The 15,090-nt window shown below is 38.4% G+C and overlaps 1 protein-coding gene and 1 long non-coding RNA gene across 2 annotated transcripts; one reads left to right on the top strand and one right to left on the bottom strand.

The window, feature by feature from the left end:
• Positions 1–3,467: 3,467 nt before the first annotated feature.
• On the top strand, positions 3,468–14,588 carry map3k7cl (MAP3K7 C-terminal like). Its single transcript, XM_004076214.4, has 5 exons — positions 3,468–3,830; positions 6,506–6,587; positions 9,071–9,129; positions 10,196–10,311; positions 13,819–14,588. The coding sequence occupies exons 2-5, from the start codon at positions 6,512–6,514 to the stop codon at positions 13,997–13,999; spliced, it is 432 nt and encodes a 143-aa protein (XP_004076262.1). The 5' UTR covers positions 3,468–3,830; positions 6,506–6,511; the 3' UTR covers positions 14,000–14,588.
• On the bottom strand, positions 11,131–13,712 carry LOC110016373. Its single transcript, XR_002291657.1, has 2 exons — positions 11,920–13,712; positions 11,131–11,822 (listed from the first exon to the last, which is right to left on the bottom strand). It is a non-coding gene; the product is annotated as an uncharacterized LOC110016373 (long non-coding RNA).
• Positions 14,589–15,090: the final 502 nt, after the last annotated feature.

Below are 15,090 nucleotides of genomic sequence, written 5' to 3' on the forward strand. Positions count from 1 at the left end.
CCCGGCTGAAAGTCTTCAAAGTGGCTGTTGTCCTGTAGGTGGCAGTAAAACTGCCTAACTACAACTCTTTCTAGGATTTTAGAAATAATTGATATTGGTCTATAGTTGGCCAAGTTGCTAGGATCCAAACGGGGCTTTTTCAGAAGAGGTTTAACAACTGCATATTTAAAAGACTGTGGCACATAACCCATTTCCACAGAGGTATTTATTATCATTAAAATGGAATCACTAATTAGGGGAAAGATTTCTTTAACTCTTGTGCTATCCTAGGCACTTTAACATTGGGAGTTGGGTCATCTGGACCCACTAGACAGTGCTCTGAACCTTTTTTCTTCAATGATTTTTGATCTTCACTGGTGTCCATGGATTACATGACATCTTCCCACCTTTATCCACCTTTGTCATGGTAGGGAGAACACGTCAATGTAAGGGTGGGGTCATCTAAGATAGCACAAGGGTTAAAAAGTCCAGTGGGAATTGAGTCTAACAGACAAGTTGAGGATTTGGAGGACGGAATAATTGATGTTATTTCCACTTGATCCACAGCAGTGAAGCAGTCTAATGTTACAGAGGTTTCTTTGGATGCCTCCACTTCTACCGCTTCAGCCTGCTCTGGTCTGATAGTAGGAATAACTTGATTCAACTTATGTCTAAAATTTGAGATTTTACTATTGAAAAACGTAAAAAATCATCAGAGCTGAGAGAAACAGGAATGTGTGGTTCTACTGAGCTCTGACTGCGAGTTAAACAAGCAATAGTGCTAAAAAGAAATCTTGGATTATTTCCATTCTCTGATATTAAGGTTGAATAGTACTGGCTTCTATCTCTACGCAGAGCTTTTTTATTATTTAATAGGCTATGTTTCCAGATATCCATAGACTGCTCTGAACCGGAGGGGCGCCATTCTCTTTCCAACTTACGGGTTACTTGTTTAAGAGAACGTGTTTCAGCGTTAAACCATGGTGCTACTCGCTTTTCTATTATATGGACTCAGAGTATTTTCTCAGAATGTCACTAAGTACTGGTTGAACTGTGAGTTTAAACTCAGACACAGAACGGTCAGATAAGGTTTTCTAAGTTGTTTCTTATTCACTGGGGCAGTAGCATGTTCTAATGTAAACTGGAAGGTAATCAGAAAGTGATCAGAAATTATGGGGTTATGAGGAAGGACACTCAGCTGGCCAATCTCTATACCATGGGTTAAAACAAGGTCCAGAATGTGCTTGTGACAGTGAGTGGGTTCATTTACATTTTGGGTGAAACCAACATCATCTAAGAAAGCTGCAAAAGCATTTCCTAAACAGTCACTGGGGTCATCAACATGAATATTGAAATCCCCTAATATTGTAATTTGATCAGAATCTAAAACAATAGTTGATAGGATGTTGGAAAACTATCGCCGGGGGGGGGGGATAAATATTCATGAATAAAACAGGTTTTCAAGTCTTCCTGTTTTGGTGATTTATAGACAATATGATGCTTTCAAATGAGTTATAAACATTTTTAACTTTAGGGCTGAGAAGTAAGCTAGACTGTGATATTACTGCCAAACTGGGCGACAGTGGCTCAGGCGGTTGAGCAGGTCGTTCAAAGATCGAATGGTCGGCGGTTTGATCCCCGCTCCCCCCAGCCAACTGTCGTTGCGTCCTTGGGCAAGACACTTCACCCTCCTTGCCTCCAGTGTGGCTCCACTGGTGTGTGAATGTGTATGAATGTCCCAGTGATGGTTAGAGGGACCGCAGGCGCGAACTGGCAGCCACACCTCTGTCAATCTGCCCCAGGGCAGCTGTGCCTACATCAGTGGTTTACATCACCAAGTATGAATTAGGAGTGAATGAAAAATGGACACACTGTAGGCGCTTTGAGTGTCTTGAAAAGCGCAGATATATCTAATCCATTATTATTATAAAGCACCTACTTTCCCTGAAATCCTGGATTTCTGATAGTTAGCATAAGTGGTGGTGGTGGGGGGGTTGCTTCATTCAGTATAACATATTCATCCTGTTGGAGCCAAGTTTCTGTTATGGCTAGAAGACTAAGGTTGTTATCATTGATAGACTCATTGAATAAGAGGGACTTAGAGGAAATGGATCGAATGTTTAATAAACCGCATTTAATGACATCATAATTCTGCTTGTGGGTACTGCTGTCTGTCACTTTAAGGTTTCTGTCACGCGCTCCTTTCACTTGTCTTTCAGCACATAAGCTAGAGCTAGGACCTGCTTGACTTTCCCTGCATGGGTTTTGCACTAGCACTAACCCTAAGGGAGGCTCAGAGGAGCGTTTTAAACTGCTGCTCTGCGCCCGGGTCTCGTCTCTGGGTTGTCTCATACTTTTCTTTCACATGTAAATTTTTAACGAAATCACTAAAATCCTTCAAATTATGCAGGAAATATCCATTATCATTTTCTTAGACATGATTTGATCGCATATCATTTGCGTATAATTCTTTGGGCCGACATTTAAATCCTTTTTCATGACAAGCCAATTGGAATAATTCATAATAAGATACCATTAAATGTCTATAAAATAGCACGATTTTTTCTACAACACGAAAGAGTTTGCTGTCATAACTACAGTAGGTCTAGAATTTCATTAGCAGTCTCCTTTCAAACTAAAGCAAATCAGCAGACCAGCTCTAGCAAAAATGTCACTTGATTAAAATGAAAGTCTCTCTCCATGTTGACTAAAAGGACTGGTGTATTTTGGAGAAACAGGAGATCTTTGTAAATACAGGAGGCTTTAGGGAGCTTTTTAGATACTGGTTTGATGTCACCTCATTGGCACACTTGGAGAAGACTGGGTCACTTATGTCAGTGGTTTAAATAAGACATGCCCCACCTGTCAGTTCACAAGGCTGTAATCCCAAATCTAGAGCTCCCGGTCTTAATTTTATGGATTTGACAATGGGTTACATGCAGGGATGTCCTCGTGATTTATTGGTTTAAGTTGACTGAATCATATTTATTAATAAGCAGGATTGTACAGTTTTACAGAGAAATCCGAGACTACTATACCTGTTTTGTAGTGTTTAGAACATCAACAATATGCAAATCCTAACATATAGTCAAGATTTTTCTATGAATATATGCTGGTCTTTGCAGCACAATACACAAAGGGCCTGAAAGCAGGATACATCCCTTAAATCCTCTGGCATTGTTTCCATGTTACCTCCACGGGCTTCCACATACGTCTCACCCACATGCAATGAGGCATTAAAAAGGTTGTGCTTTTTTTGCATAAAGGGTCAAAAAGGTCTCACTTTTCCTTCCCCAGAGCAAACATGCAAAGCTCTTTCTGAGCTGCTGCATCATTGCACAGCTATTGCAAAGCCAATGACCATCCACGCCATGTCACTCAAAACAGTGTTGGAGCTATGGGCATTTTTGCGGGCTAAAGTCATGTCATCTGAGATGTTTAATTGGCCCCGGACTACCACAGGGGGCCAGCAGACGGCATTCCTCTTCTGCCAGCCAGCCTCTATGTTACTCCTCGACGCGTGGCTGCAGTCTGTGGAACCGTGCATGCGAGCCCCCGCAAACCTGAGCTGCAGGGGTTTTTCATTACCAGTGAAGTGGATGTCTCCAAACGACTTGATTTAAATGTAGATTTTTTTTTCCTTCAGTGAATTAAAAATTAACTACATCATCTAAAAGACAAGAAGCTGGCAGGTCAACTCCATCTCTGCTGGCTCTGACCACACTGTTTTAGAGATGTCAACCGAGCTCTGACGGGAATCAGCCAGGTCTGAAGGCAAAAGCTTTTTTGCGGGAAGTGAATCCTTACTATACGGAAAATTCTGTCTCCAGTTCCAGTTGGTGCTGCTTCAGGTAACTGTGACCTATTGGCTTTTGACAGTTCTCTACATGCTAGTATGGCTTTTTATTATAATATTATATTTTTGTAAATTGCTTTTGATTTCCTGAAAAGTATTAGCGTTTTATTGCACCTCATGAGCTTACAATTAACAGCTCAAGTGCACAAGGTCATTGAGGTAGTGGTAGGAGAGTCTTTTAAGGGTTAAATCAGGCAAATGCCCTGATATAAAAAGCTTGTACCTTGAGTAAAGGAGAGCATGCAAAGCCCAGGCCTCAAAACCAGTCTGTCAAAGCTCTCTAATTATTTAATCCCACTGCAGCTTTCGGTGCATGATGAAACTGGTGACTGCAGTGCGTGTATTTATAAGACTCCAAACGGGTGGTTTCATCACATGCTTTATCAGAGAGTCTGATGCTTTCATTCAAACCAAACACCTGCTGAGTTCAGCATGTAGTCTCTGTGTAAAAGTTACACGGCTGGATAAACATCACATTAAAACACACTCAAGGAAAAAATAACTTTTTCTTTTAACCCTTGTGCTATCCTAGGCACTTTAACATTGGGAGTTGGGTCATCTAGACCCACTAGACAGTGCGCTGAACCTTTTTTTTTAATGATTTGTGATCTTCACTGGTGTCCATGGATTACATGAAATCTTTCCACCTTTATCCACCTGTGTCATGGTAGGGAGAACACGTCAATGTAAGGGTGGGGTCATAAGATAGGACAAGGGTTAAAATGCAAAAGGTGTAGCCTAAAAATAGGAAATAAATACTAATCTTATGAAGAAAATCACTAAAAAGTAGTAAAATTAAATATGCAGCACGTAATTTGTTTTATCAAGAAATCTTATTATAAGATACCAAAATCTATAACATGGAGTTCCACACAAGAATTCCAAAAATAAAATGAAAAGCTAAAAAAGCTACAGTTAGAATCAAATAAACATTTTTTTCATCCAATCCAGTAATTTGTTTTTTGCCAGTTCTGAGCAACTGGTTTGTATTTTTTTTTTTCATTTCTATGTACCTAATTGTAGTTCCATTTGATGACAGTGTCAAAAAACTAGTGTAATAAGTGGAAATCACTCAAATAAAAAAACAACAACACAATCTTAATACAAGTTGGATGATCTTAATAAATCCTCATAAGATCCATTCTTAGAGCATAAATTTAAATTTTTGTTTCCAAAAGATATTGACAATGAATACCAGTCTAACTCATAAACAGTCATTGAACTGAATCCCTTGTGATATCTTAGATCAGTGTTTTTCAACCTTTTCTGAGCCACGGCACACTTTAACCTTAAAAAAAATCCCGCGGCACACCAGCATCCAAAAATTAAAAAAAAGAAGGATAAACTCATAGTCTGTATTGATCTACAGCCCCTCCACAATCTCACATGCATTTTTGAGATAATTGTTGCAGAAAAAGCTGGAAACTGCAGCTGTTTTTTTCTAAACATGCAATAAAAGTTAAGTTAGAAGATTTAAAAATAGTTTGATGTGTGTTCGTTGGTTTCAAGACGTCTAACGACAGATCTCCTTGTGCCCTGTCACTCTCACAACCCAATGCATCATGGGAGATGTAGTGCATAAAACGGCCGGAGATCGGTTTTCGGAGCTTCATTGTTTTGTTCACTTGTTCCACAGTCTGATACCGGATTCTGTGGAAAGCTGCAGCGCAAAAGACGAGCTTTAGCTGGTATTTTTGTTAGAACTGAGCGACTTTACGAGCTAAATCGGGACATGGAAGTGAAGACTTTAACCACTTCTGATTGGTCAGACTGATGACGTGATTAAGCCCCTCAAGAATGATTGGTGGAGACAGTCAAAGGGACGGGACTTTTCCCAAATACAGCCGGAGCTGCAGCTGAATCGCGGTACGGTCATTCTTATCAAAATGTCTTTAATAAAATAAAATAAACCCAAAGAAAAAGTATTTTACGATCTTTTATATTCCTAACTCCTCAGTGTTTTATCAGGGCCTGTTTGGATGAACAGAGAGCTGAAATCCTGGAGATGGGAAATGTTTTTAGATCAGTTAATGAGGGCAATTTTCCACGGCACACTTGACCATCTCCCACGGCACACTAGTGTGCCGCGGCACACTGGTTGAAAAACACTGTCTTAGATGACCCCACCCTTACATTCACGTGTTATTCCTACCATGACAAAGGTGGATAAAGGTGGAAAGATTTCATGTAATCCATGGACACCAGTGAAGATCACAAATCATTGAAGAAAAAAGGTTCAGAGCACTGTCTAGTGGGTCTAGATGACCCAACTCCCAATGTTAAAGTGCCTAGGATAGCACAAGGGTTACAATACCATTCTGAAAATTGAACCAAAAATTACTGAGAAATTTGAGGTTTTTTGAGTCTAACATCAAAATTTTGTATTGTCAAGAGAATGGAGCAAAGGCTAACTCATTTTAGCATAAATTCCTCATTTCTGAAAAGGTGTAGAGACAACTTAAAACCTGGTAAAATATCTTAATTGTCTAAAATTAAGGTTTTAAATTTTTAATCAGATTTGCAGATTTGATTGCAAAAGTTTGCAGAGTGAAAAGCAGGAAGCAACATTGCTTGCATATACAGCTAAAATATTAGATTATATATGTATATGAATATTAAATGTTGGAATATGTTAACAGCTTTGTTTTTTGTTCATGTTGCCTCATGAAGGAATAAATGATAACCTCAACCAGAAGAGTGTCTCCCGATAAATCTGAAGTTAGAATCGCCTTCAGCCTTGATGATGCATCAGGTATCCGCAGTTACACACATACAGTACATACCACACACGCGCACACACCTGTGCTCCTGCAATGATCTAAAAGTGACGCTAAGAACTTATTTTGAGTTTGGTCCATCCTATTACTCATCTGATCATTTAACACCAGATAAAGCCCGCTCTCAGTGCGCTTCCAGTATGTGCGGGACATGTGTGTGACATTCTTCCAACCAAAACAGCTACAATCTGGCCTGTGTGACAACCCCCCACTGCTCCCACTCACTTCAACTATGATTGCTCTTCTGTCTGTGGAAACAGGTGCTCTCGCTATTTCTGTGGGATCACAACATGGTAAAAAGCAAACACATGCATATGCACAGCTGTGCACTTGTCTCACCAAATCCAAACTTCATCATCCAAGAAAAAAACCAACCAAAAAAACAAGAATAAAGCAAAATGTTAAATGTCTTCAGGTGTTGTAACTGTTCCACAACTGCCACATTCTGACTGTTGACTCACATACCTCTGAGAGTATAGGTGCTGCCTGTCAGGATGTTTTACTACAGCAGGGTCAGGCACTGGGACAGCAGCTGCAGCTTTGCAATAGAGTCAGGTTTCTCCTCTAATACTGACAGTGTTTGGCTGCCTGATTCACTCTTCAGCTTTTAGAACACTGGCCTATATTTATAAGCAGTTAACACTTCCAGTTCTTCTCCACCCATCTCTGATCCTCCTTGTCTTTCCCTCAGGAGATAATATGAAGGGCTGCTGCAGAAGCAGCCCTCTCAATGCGCTAGCGGTCTATTTGAAAACCTCATGATTGATCGTTTTCAAGTGGCTTTGTGGCTTTTGCTTGAATTGCCCTCAGCTCCTAACAAGGGTCCCTCTAGATCAGGGGTGTCAGAATCCAGGCCTCGAGGGCCAGTGTCTTACATGTTTTCCAATCAACCTGCCGCTGAAGCTCCTTCCTGGCTAAACACACCTGATCCAGGTAATCAGCAGCAGACAAGGCAGGATTTCTGGAAAACCAGAAAAAGGCCTGGAGTTTGACACCACTGCAGTCTAGACAGAAGACGCTCTGCTTTAAATAACTAACAAAGAAGAACAAAAGTGCAGAGCTGCTTCAATCACATAGGAGTTCTCCACATGTTCCACAACTTTGAAGAGCTGAGAACCGGAAGACAACCCGTCCGGATTCTATCTGGCCACCTGTCTGTCTGAATCCTTCTGTTTTGTTCTTCTTGGCTGTCCTGGCAGCCACTCTGCCTGATACAGGGTTTGACCCTTTGTGCTCTTATCTTCAAACTTGACAGCTCATTACTGTGCTTCAGAAAAACTGTATGGCACTGGGTTGCTGTCTTGTGACGTTCTCTGAGCACAGTTTGTAGTTTTTTTGTTTGTTTGCTTTATTTTAGACCATTGATGTACTTTCAGGAAAGCAATTTGATTTGGATGTTGTTGTGCTGTCATTTTGTCGTAAATCAGACTTAATATTACCTTAGTGTAATGGGTGACACATCAAAGACTGCAGAGCTGCCAGATGACCCACCTTTTAAAAATGTAGGTCCTCTTTTGGGTTGGGTTTGGATTGCTGAGTGATGAAGATAGAGATTAAGATTAAGATTGAGATTAAATTGACAGGTGCCACGTTTGTGGTAGTGCAGACTCCATTTTCAGTGTCTATTTTGAGACGCATACATTAAAAGTAATAAATCAGGGTTTTTTCTTAATAAATGGTCACCAAACTCTGAAAATGAGCGAGTAAATACAAAAACCTAAACTGAGGAATAGCTGCCTTTCAGTACGAGTTATGACAATGGAGGTAAGACATTGTTTTTCTATGTTTAGAACAAATAATAATAATAATAAAGGACAGTTTGTAACAAGTAATCTTCAAAACTTTTTTAGCTATGTGTTTATTCATTCAATAATGTTTTTGAAAGGTGAAAAACATAATACAGTTATTTCTTGGTACCTCAGTTTTTTTCCAAACAGTAATCTTTGTCTGACTGTGAATATTACTGTTTGTTTTATAGTAATTTTTATAATAATTAACAAACACAACATGGTCTCCAAATTACTGTTTCATGCATGTAATTCTTGCACAAATGCTTTATTACCGCACAATCAATATATCTTGTTGGAATGTTGCCTTTTTATCCTTTAACAATCTAAAATAGTCCAGGTCATGAATTTTAACTTCCACATGTGAGATTTTAGATTGTCAATATTGGGTAGTAGTCTGCTGCTGATTGTTTGGATGTCTTTTAGGATATTTCTCCTTAAAAGCAGCTTGTTTACAGTGTATTAATCTTTAGGCTTTTCTTCTTCTCCAACAGCTTTAACATTTGTGTTGTAAAATTCTGGGGTTAAAAATAAAAAATAAGAAAAAATTAAAAAGTGCTTTAACTGTACTTTCTTACTTTATACTGTTTTTTATTTATTTAGAAACTTAATCTAGTCTAAGATTTCACAACTGAACTTAACTAATAAAACAATGTAATTTTGTATTTTAGGTGTTAAAGATGTGGAGGATCCTTCCCAGACCTTTCCTGATCTTGAACAGCGCTTACAGGTAAAAACATTGTTTGTATTTTCTAAAAAAGCAGTAAAGGAAAAAGTCTACGAGAAATTTTTAAAACAAAAAGAAAGAGAATAGAGTCAAAACAATTTCATATTTTTTATAATAATCTCTCATTGTCGGTCTGTTAACATTTTTTTTTATTGTAAAAACTGTCTCATACAATGCACTTTAACTATAAAATTGTATTTATGAAGTTTTAAATTAATTACAAGAAACAATAAGATATTTGTAAAAAAAAAAAAAGCTTTCAGTTGCAAAATGAGGCACTTTAACAAGTAAATGTTTGGATTAAGCTTATAGCATCTAGGTTTGTCCTTAAAAAAAGGCAGAAAACATCCACATCATAGTTTTTTCTTTTGGGCAATTCTCCCCAACCGTACCCACATTTATTTTTATTGCTCTTAAATCTAATTATAATAACATGCTTTTCTTTTAAATTCTTGAAATGAATGCATTTATTTTTCCTTTAAACATAAAATAAACAATAGAAAATAAACTGCAAATCTCTTTTTGATAAATTGACTTTTTGTAATTACTGATTTAATTAATCTACATCAAATGTTAGAACAGATCATTTAAAATACTATATTTTGAACACTTGTGAATCTTATTTTTAGTCGAAGGGAGAAGATATGACATTCAACCAATAGATCACAATTTTAAACTGAGAATTCAGAAAATTGTAGCAATTCCAAGTTAAACTACAATTTACAAATATTTAAGGTAAAAATTCAGTTAATCTTATAACACTGTATTAGAATTGCTTTGAAAATATTTTTTTTAAATTGTACAGTGAATTATTTAGTGTCAATCTTTAATTGCCCCTAATTGGATTTGGTTCATTTAGCTAGCACTAACTAAAATCCTGTATCACAAATGTTCTTTCCTTGTAACTCCTAATGGCTTAAGTTAAAACAGAAAACATCTTCACAGCTTTTGCTTTTATTCTGAAAACAGCAGAATTTTCCAAATGCATTCTAGTATTTTACAAAAACCACTGGTGCTAGTATAAAAAACAACAACATGCTTTTGACCCTGTTCTGCTAACATGTTGCAGCCAGTGCCACCATGTGCGACTCTGAGGGAGAGTGTCCAGGTGTATAAGGAACACTGCAGGATGGCGAGGGAGTTTCACCAGGTCAAACATGAGATCGCTGTGCTTGAGGAGCGCAAGTGAGAAACTGACTACCACACTGCCCTACACCATGTAAAAATGTACAAATTCATAGCAAAATTGCAAAAAAATTATTGTTCAAAATAGATTCCTAGAGATATAGAAGTTTATTTTTAACCCCTTAATCTCAAGTAATTTTGTAAATAGCCAAATAATTTTCTATTTAATTATGTAATTTGAAAATGCATTTTTCAATTTAAATGTCAATATGAAAAATTTAAATACAAACGTTTTTTTATTTTGAATAAAAGCAAAATTAGTTGCGTTTTAAATTGCCAAGTAACTTTTTTTTTTTTTTTTTTTAATTTGTCCTGTCCAACAGCTGGGCAGACAGATGAGAGCTGAGGGCCTCTTGTGTTGGACATATTTTACTTTAACAAGAGGGGTTATTAATCTTCAGACAAACCAAAGGTATGTCTGAATAAACCCCTTTGTAATTGAGGCCAAACTTTATTAATTTCAATCATGTCTGAAAAATCTTTGGTGTTGGACCGGACGGAAAAGGAAAGAGGGGAAGAAGAGAGAGGGACGTTAGAGAGAGGGGGGGGTAGGAGGGTGATAATAGGAGGGGAAGGGGGGTAAGACCATGAAGCAGCATAAAGCAACACGTTTACTGGTTGTTAATCATTATGGTAAGGTTCAAATGTAGTAAAAAAAAAAAAAAAAAAAAAAAAAAAAAAAAAGGGCGGAGCCTGTCCACACACACAGTCAAATGTTATGAACACACCTGCTAGCTGCAAAAATGCTAGCTGCCAAGTAACTTTAATGGAAGTTTTTTTTCCCCCCAGCCATAATTCAAAGGGTTATTAAATTCTCAATTGACAATTGAATTAAAAATTTAATCATGCAATTTAAAATACATTTTGCAATTTAGAATGGAATACCACTTTAAATTACAGTATGTGTGAAAAAACTTTCATATACAGGCTTATAAGAGGAACTCATTATGTCCACCAGGTGGCACACCCAACCACTTATCTGGAAAAAGCATGAAGCACATGATATTCTGAGTGAAGTTGTTAATAGTACTCATAGAAATGATATAGTTTTACAATGTTGTTTCATTTTAATTTGTTTTAAACTAAAAAAAAAGATCAAATGTCTAAGAAATGTAAACTGCTTTTCACCGCTTCAATCTGGATCTTGTTTTCAAATATTTTTGCTGCCAATCTTTTAATAATTATGACTAACTGGATGTAATTGTACAAAAGGTTGTGTTATCTGTAACACACCAAGGCACACACACTCTCCCCGGTGTCCCAAGCAGCTGTGGGTAGTATTAGCAGTTGGATTTTCAAGGCTCTTGCTGTTACTCCTACACACACAACGCAAACACCCACACGCCCGCACTCTCACTCAGACACACACGAACAAGCCACAACACCCTACGGGTTCTAAATAGAAAACAGCAGACAGAGTGTTGGCATGAGCGTGGCCTTGAGTCCAGATAGGAGTCTGATGAGTCAGGGTGAGATACGCGGAAGTCTCTAACCAGAACCTGTTAATAAAACTAAAACACAGCAGTAACAAGAAAAAAACATTCACTTACATTTAAAAAGCTGTTTTTGAAATGATTATATTAAATAAAGCTGATATTTTTTTTTTACCTTTTTGGTAACAGAAAAACATTGCTTTAGGTATGTTCCTTCCCATATTTCAATGAAGTGTTGCAAGTGTGACCATGGCAACTCCACCTAAACATACTGAAAGGGATTTTCCGAAGTTCACGGTTGCTTTTTGTCATGCACTCGCTGACACAAACCACTTTGTTCATTCACATGCATGCAAATGAGAGTTAAACAAGGAAGAGGAACAGGATATTTTAAGCCTTGTCTGCCAACTGATAGTTGTAAATAAAGGCAGCAGTGGTAGAAAAACAAAAAAGGTCTGAAAGTTTTGTTTAGCAGGTCAAAATAAAGAATACATGTGGTCCCTTTTGAGTCTGAAACATAGATAAACTAAACCCTAGATGATTGACAACATCAGATAGTGCATTTTGTCAATGTAACTAAGACTAAGTGCACACAAAATAAGGGTAGATAATCAGACACTTTATAATCTGATGACATGTCACACTTTGACAAATCAAATTGTAATTATTGTGTTTTCTACTCACATTGCAATTCCCTCAGGTCTTCATTAGCTCACATATTTGATTTAAATCCTGGAAAGTCTTTCTTATGATGAGTAATTTCGTGTTGCACTCATGGTTGTTTTGCTTTCATTTCATGGATCAGAAACAGAACAGCTAGACACTCGTACAGTGAAGGAAATAAGTACTTGAACCCTCTTGCCAGAAAGACTTACTTACTTTGTGGCAAAACACTTATTAGCAGAACAGAGGACAGACTGTTCTTGTGGTTGATGTCCAGTTTTCTGCACTTTTAAGGAGGAATTCTGGTCCACTCTTCTCTGCAAGATTTCTAAATCAGTTGCAAAGAAGAGTGATTTGGTTGCTGTTGCTTGGAAACTCTGAGCTGTAGCTCTCTCTATATAGTTTCTATAGGATTGAAGTCCGGAGACTGCCCGGGCCGCTCCATGACCTTGATATGCTCCTTCTTCAGTCATTCCTTGGTTGCCTTGGCTGTTTAATTTGGGTCATTATCCTGTTGGAAGACCAACCCACAACACGTTTTAAGCCTCCTGGCTTAAGGAGGGAAGGAGGTTCTTACTCAGGACTTGATGGTACATGGCTCTGCCCATCCTCCCATCCACACGGTGAAGTAGCATTATGCAACCCCCCCCCCCCAGGCATGATGTTTTCACTTCCGTGCTTGACCGTGGGGGTTGGTGTTCTTGCAACATAATTGAACACCATCAGCATTTCTCTTCCTCTAAACACGGCGGGTTGAGTTGAAGCCAAAGAGCTCCATGTAGGTCTGATCTGACCATAGCTCCTTCTCCCAATCACTCTTTAACTCATGAAGGTGTTCATTTGCAAAGTTGAGGCAGGCCTGCACATGTGCCTTCTTTAGCAGGGGGACTTTACAAGATGTTAAATCATTGCGGTGCAAAGTATTACTGTGGTTTTCTTGGTGACTGTGGTTCCAGCTGCTTTGACATCATCAACCAACTCCTGCTGTGTTTTAGGCTGATTTCTCACTGTTCTCGTGATCAGGAAAACCCCACCCCATCAAGTCTTGTTTGGAGCCCCAGACCTATGGGTGGAATGATGATCATGTCATATCTGACTCACACAATTGGAATCACTCAAGTAGTTAAATCGCACTGGATGTTTTCACAGATAGCTGAATGGGTTTTTCTCTGGAATAAATGCAAATGTTGTTGTTGTTGTACACCTTTTAGCATATCCCTTCAGGGGTCGCCACAGTGAAGCAGCTTTCATTGATTCATACAAATGGTTTGGCAGAGAATTCAACGCCGGATGTCCTTTCTGACAGAACCCTGTATTCTATCTGGGCTGGAGACTAGCACAGGGAGAACCAGACCCGGGCCTCCTTAAATCCCTTCAAATCCTTTTTTTTTCCCTTTGCTTGTTCTTGTAGACAAAAGCTGTTGGCGGAGCTAGTGGAGGATGAGAAGGTGGCCGTCGAGATTGCACGTTTGGAAGAGGAGTTTCGGCGTCTCACAGAGGAGAACCACACCTTGGTGACTGTCCATAAAGAGTGCACTCAACAGCTGGAGAGGCTATGCCTTACCGGTCGTATGAGGCAAGACCCCTCGTGACCTCTGACCGCACAGCACCTGAGACCACCAAACATCCGGCTGACATCAGGCCTGCAACCAGAAATAAAAGTTCCACTAAAACCCGCTTTACACAATGTATGAATCAGCTAATTACACAGAAACACTGAAGCTGGCTTTTATTTGAGTCTGAGTCACTTGTTCAAACCACAGACGTACACTTATCATCAGTTTTCGGTTGTTATGATTGTTCTACCACCTGTTGACACAGTGCAACTAGGTACTGTTTTGGATGTACAGCATTCGGTCTTCCAGAATAAGGACCAGCAGTTACGCAAGTTAACAAAAAGTTGTCAGTTCTTAAATCTGTTTCAGGTTTTGTGGAAACTCTTGTGAAACCAGAGGTGGGGAGATGTGGTCCAAATGTTCTGATCTAAACCTCTTTCCAGTCAAAAAGATGAGTAAAAAAAACATTTGGTTGCTTATTTCAATATATATGCCCAAAAATACAGCACTGAACAAGATGTATATTTTTTGAGTGGTAGTATGAATCTAAAGAAGAGGAATTAAAAAAAAACAGTTGCTTTTCTGTTGGAAATCTTAAAATAAAAGCATTTTATTTACACCAGCATCAGTTCCTTAGTTTCATTTCTCTCTGTTGATGCCGTTGTTAACTATATTACAAAGAAAAAGGAAGTTATGTTTTTTTTCTTTTGTTAATGACGAGATTAGTTCATTTTGGAATCATAAAACACTGACCTGATTGGTCAGTTTGCCTGTGGCTGACTTCCTTCTTCTTTCATATCATGTGATTGTGGCAGCTGCATTTTAGTGAAGTGAAGCTTTAGTCAGCTAGAGACTCGTACAGTGTCGTATTGGTATATATATGTGTGTTTTCTCAACACATCCAATTGATAAAATATCAAAATGTTAATCTGAGCTTTTGAGTGCAGTCTTTCTCTGCTTTTTGGACAATTCCTCCATGTTTTTGCTTGCAGACACCCATGATATGTTTTTTGCACCAAGTTCCTTTAATGATTTGCTAGCTGAAGCAAAAAAACAAGACATGAGCCAACACATTTCTGCAAAATATTAACCTTTTGATTATCATAACGTCCCCCTGTTTCTGGAAA

The sequence above is a fragment of the Oryzias latipes genome, chromosome 14 (assembly GCF_002234675.1).
Source record: "Oryzias latipes chromosome 14, ASM223467v1".
NCBI classification, from domain to species: domain Eukaryota; kingdom Metazoa; phylum Chordata; class Actinopteri; order Beloniformes; family Adrianichthyidae; genus Oryzias; species Oryzias latipes.

Bases quoted from the DNA above. Each gene is read 5' to 3' on its own strand.
- map3k7cl (XM_004076214.4), top strand. From the start codon at position 6,512: ATGATAACCTCAACCAGAAGAGTGTCTCCCGATAAATCTGAAGTTAGA. The intron at 6,588-9,070 runs GTATCCGCAGTT...TTTGTATTTTAG, and splicing joins CAGCCTTGATGATGCATCAG to GTGTTAAAGATGTGGAGGAT. The intron at 10,312-13,818 runs GTGAGAAACTGA...TTGTTCTTGTAG, and splicing joins GCTGTGCTTGAGGAGCGCAA to ACAAAAGCTGTTGGCGGAGC.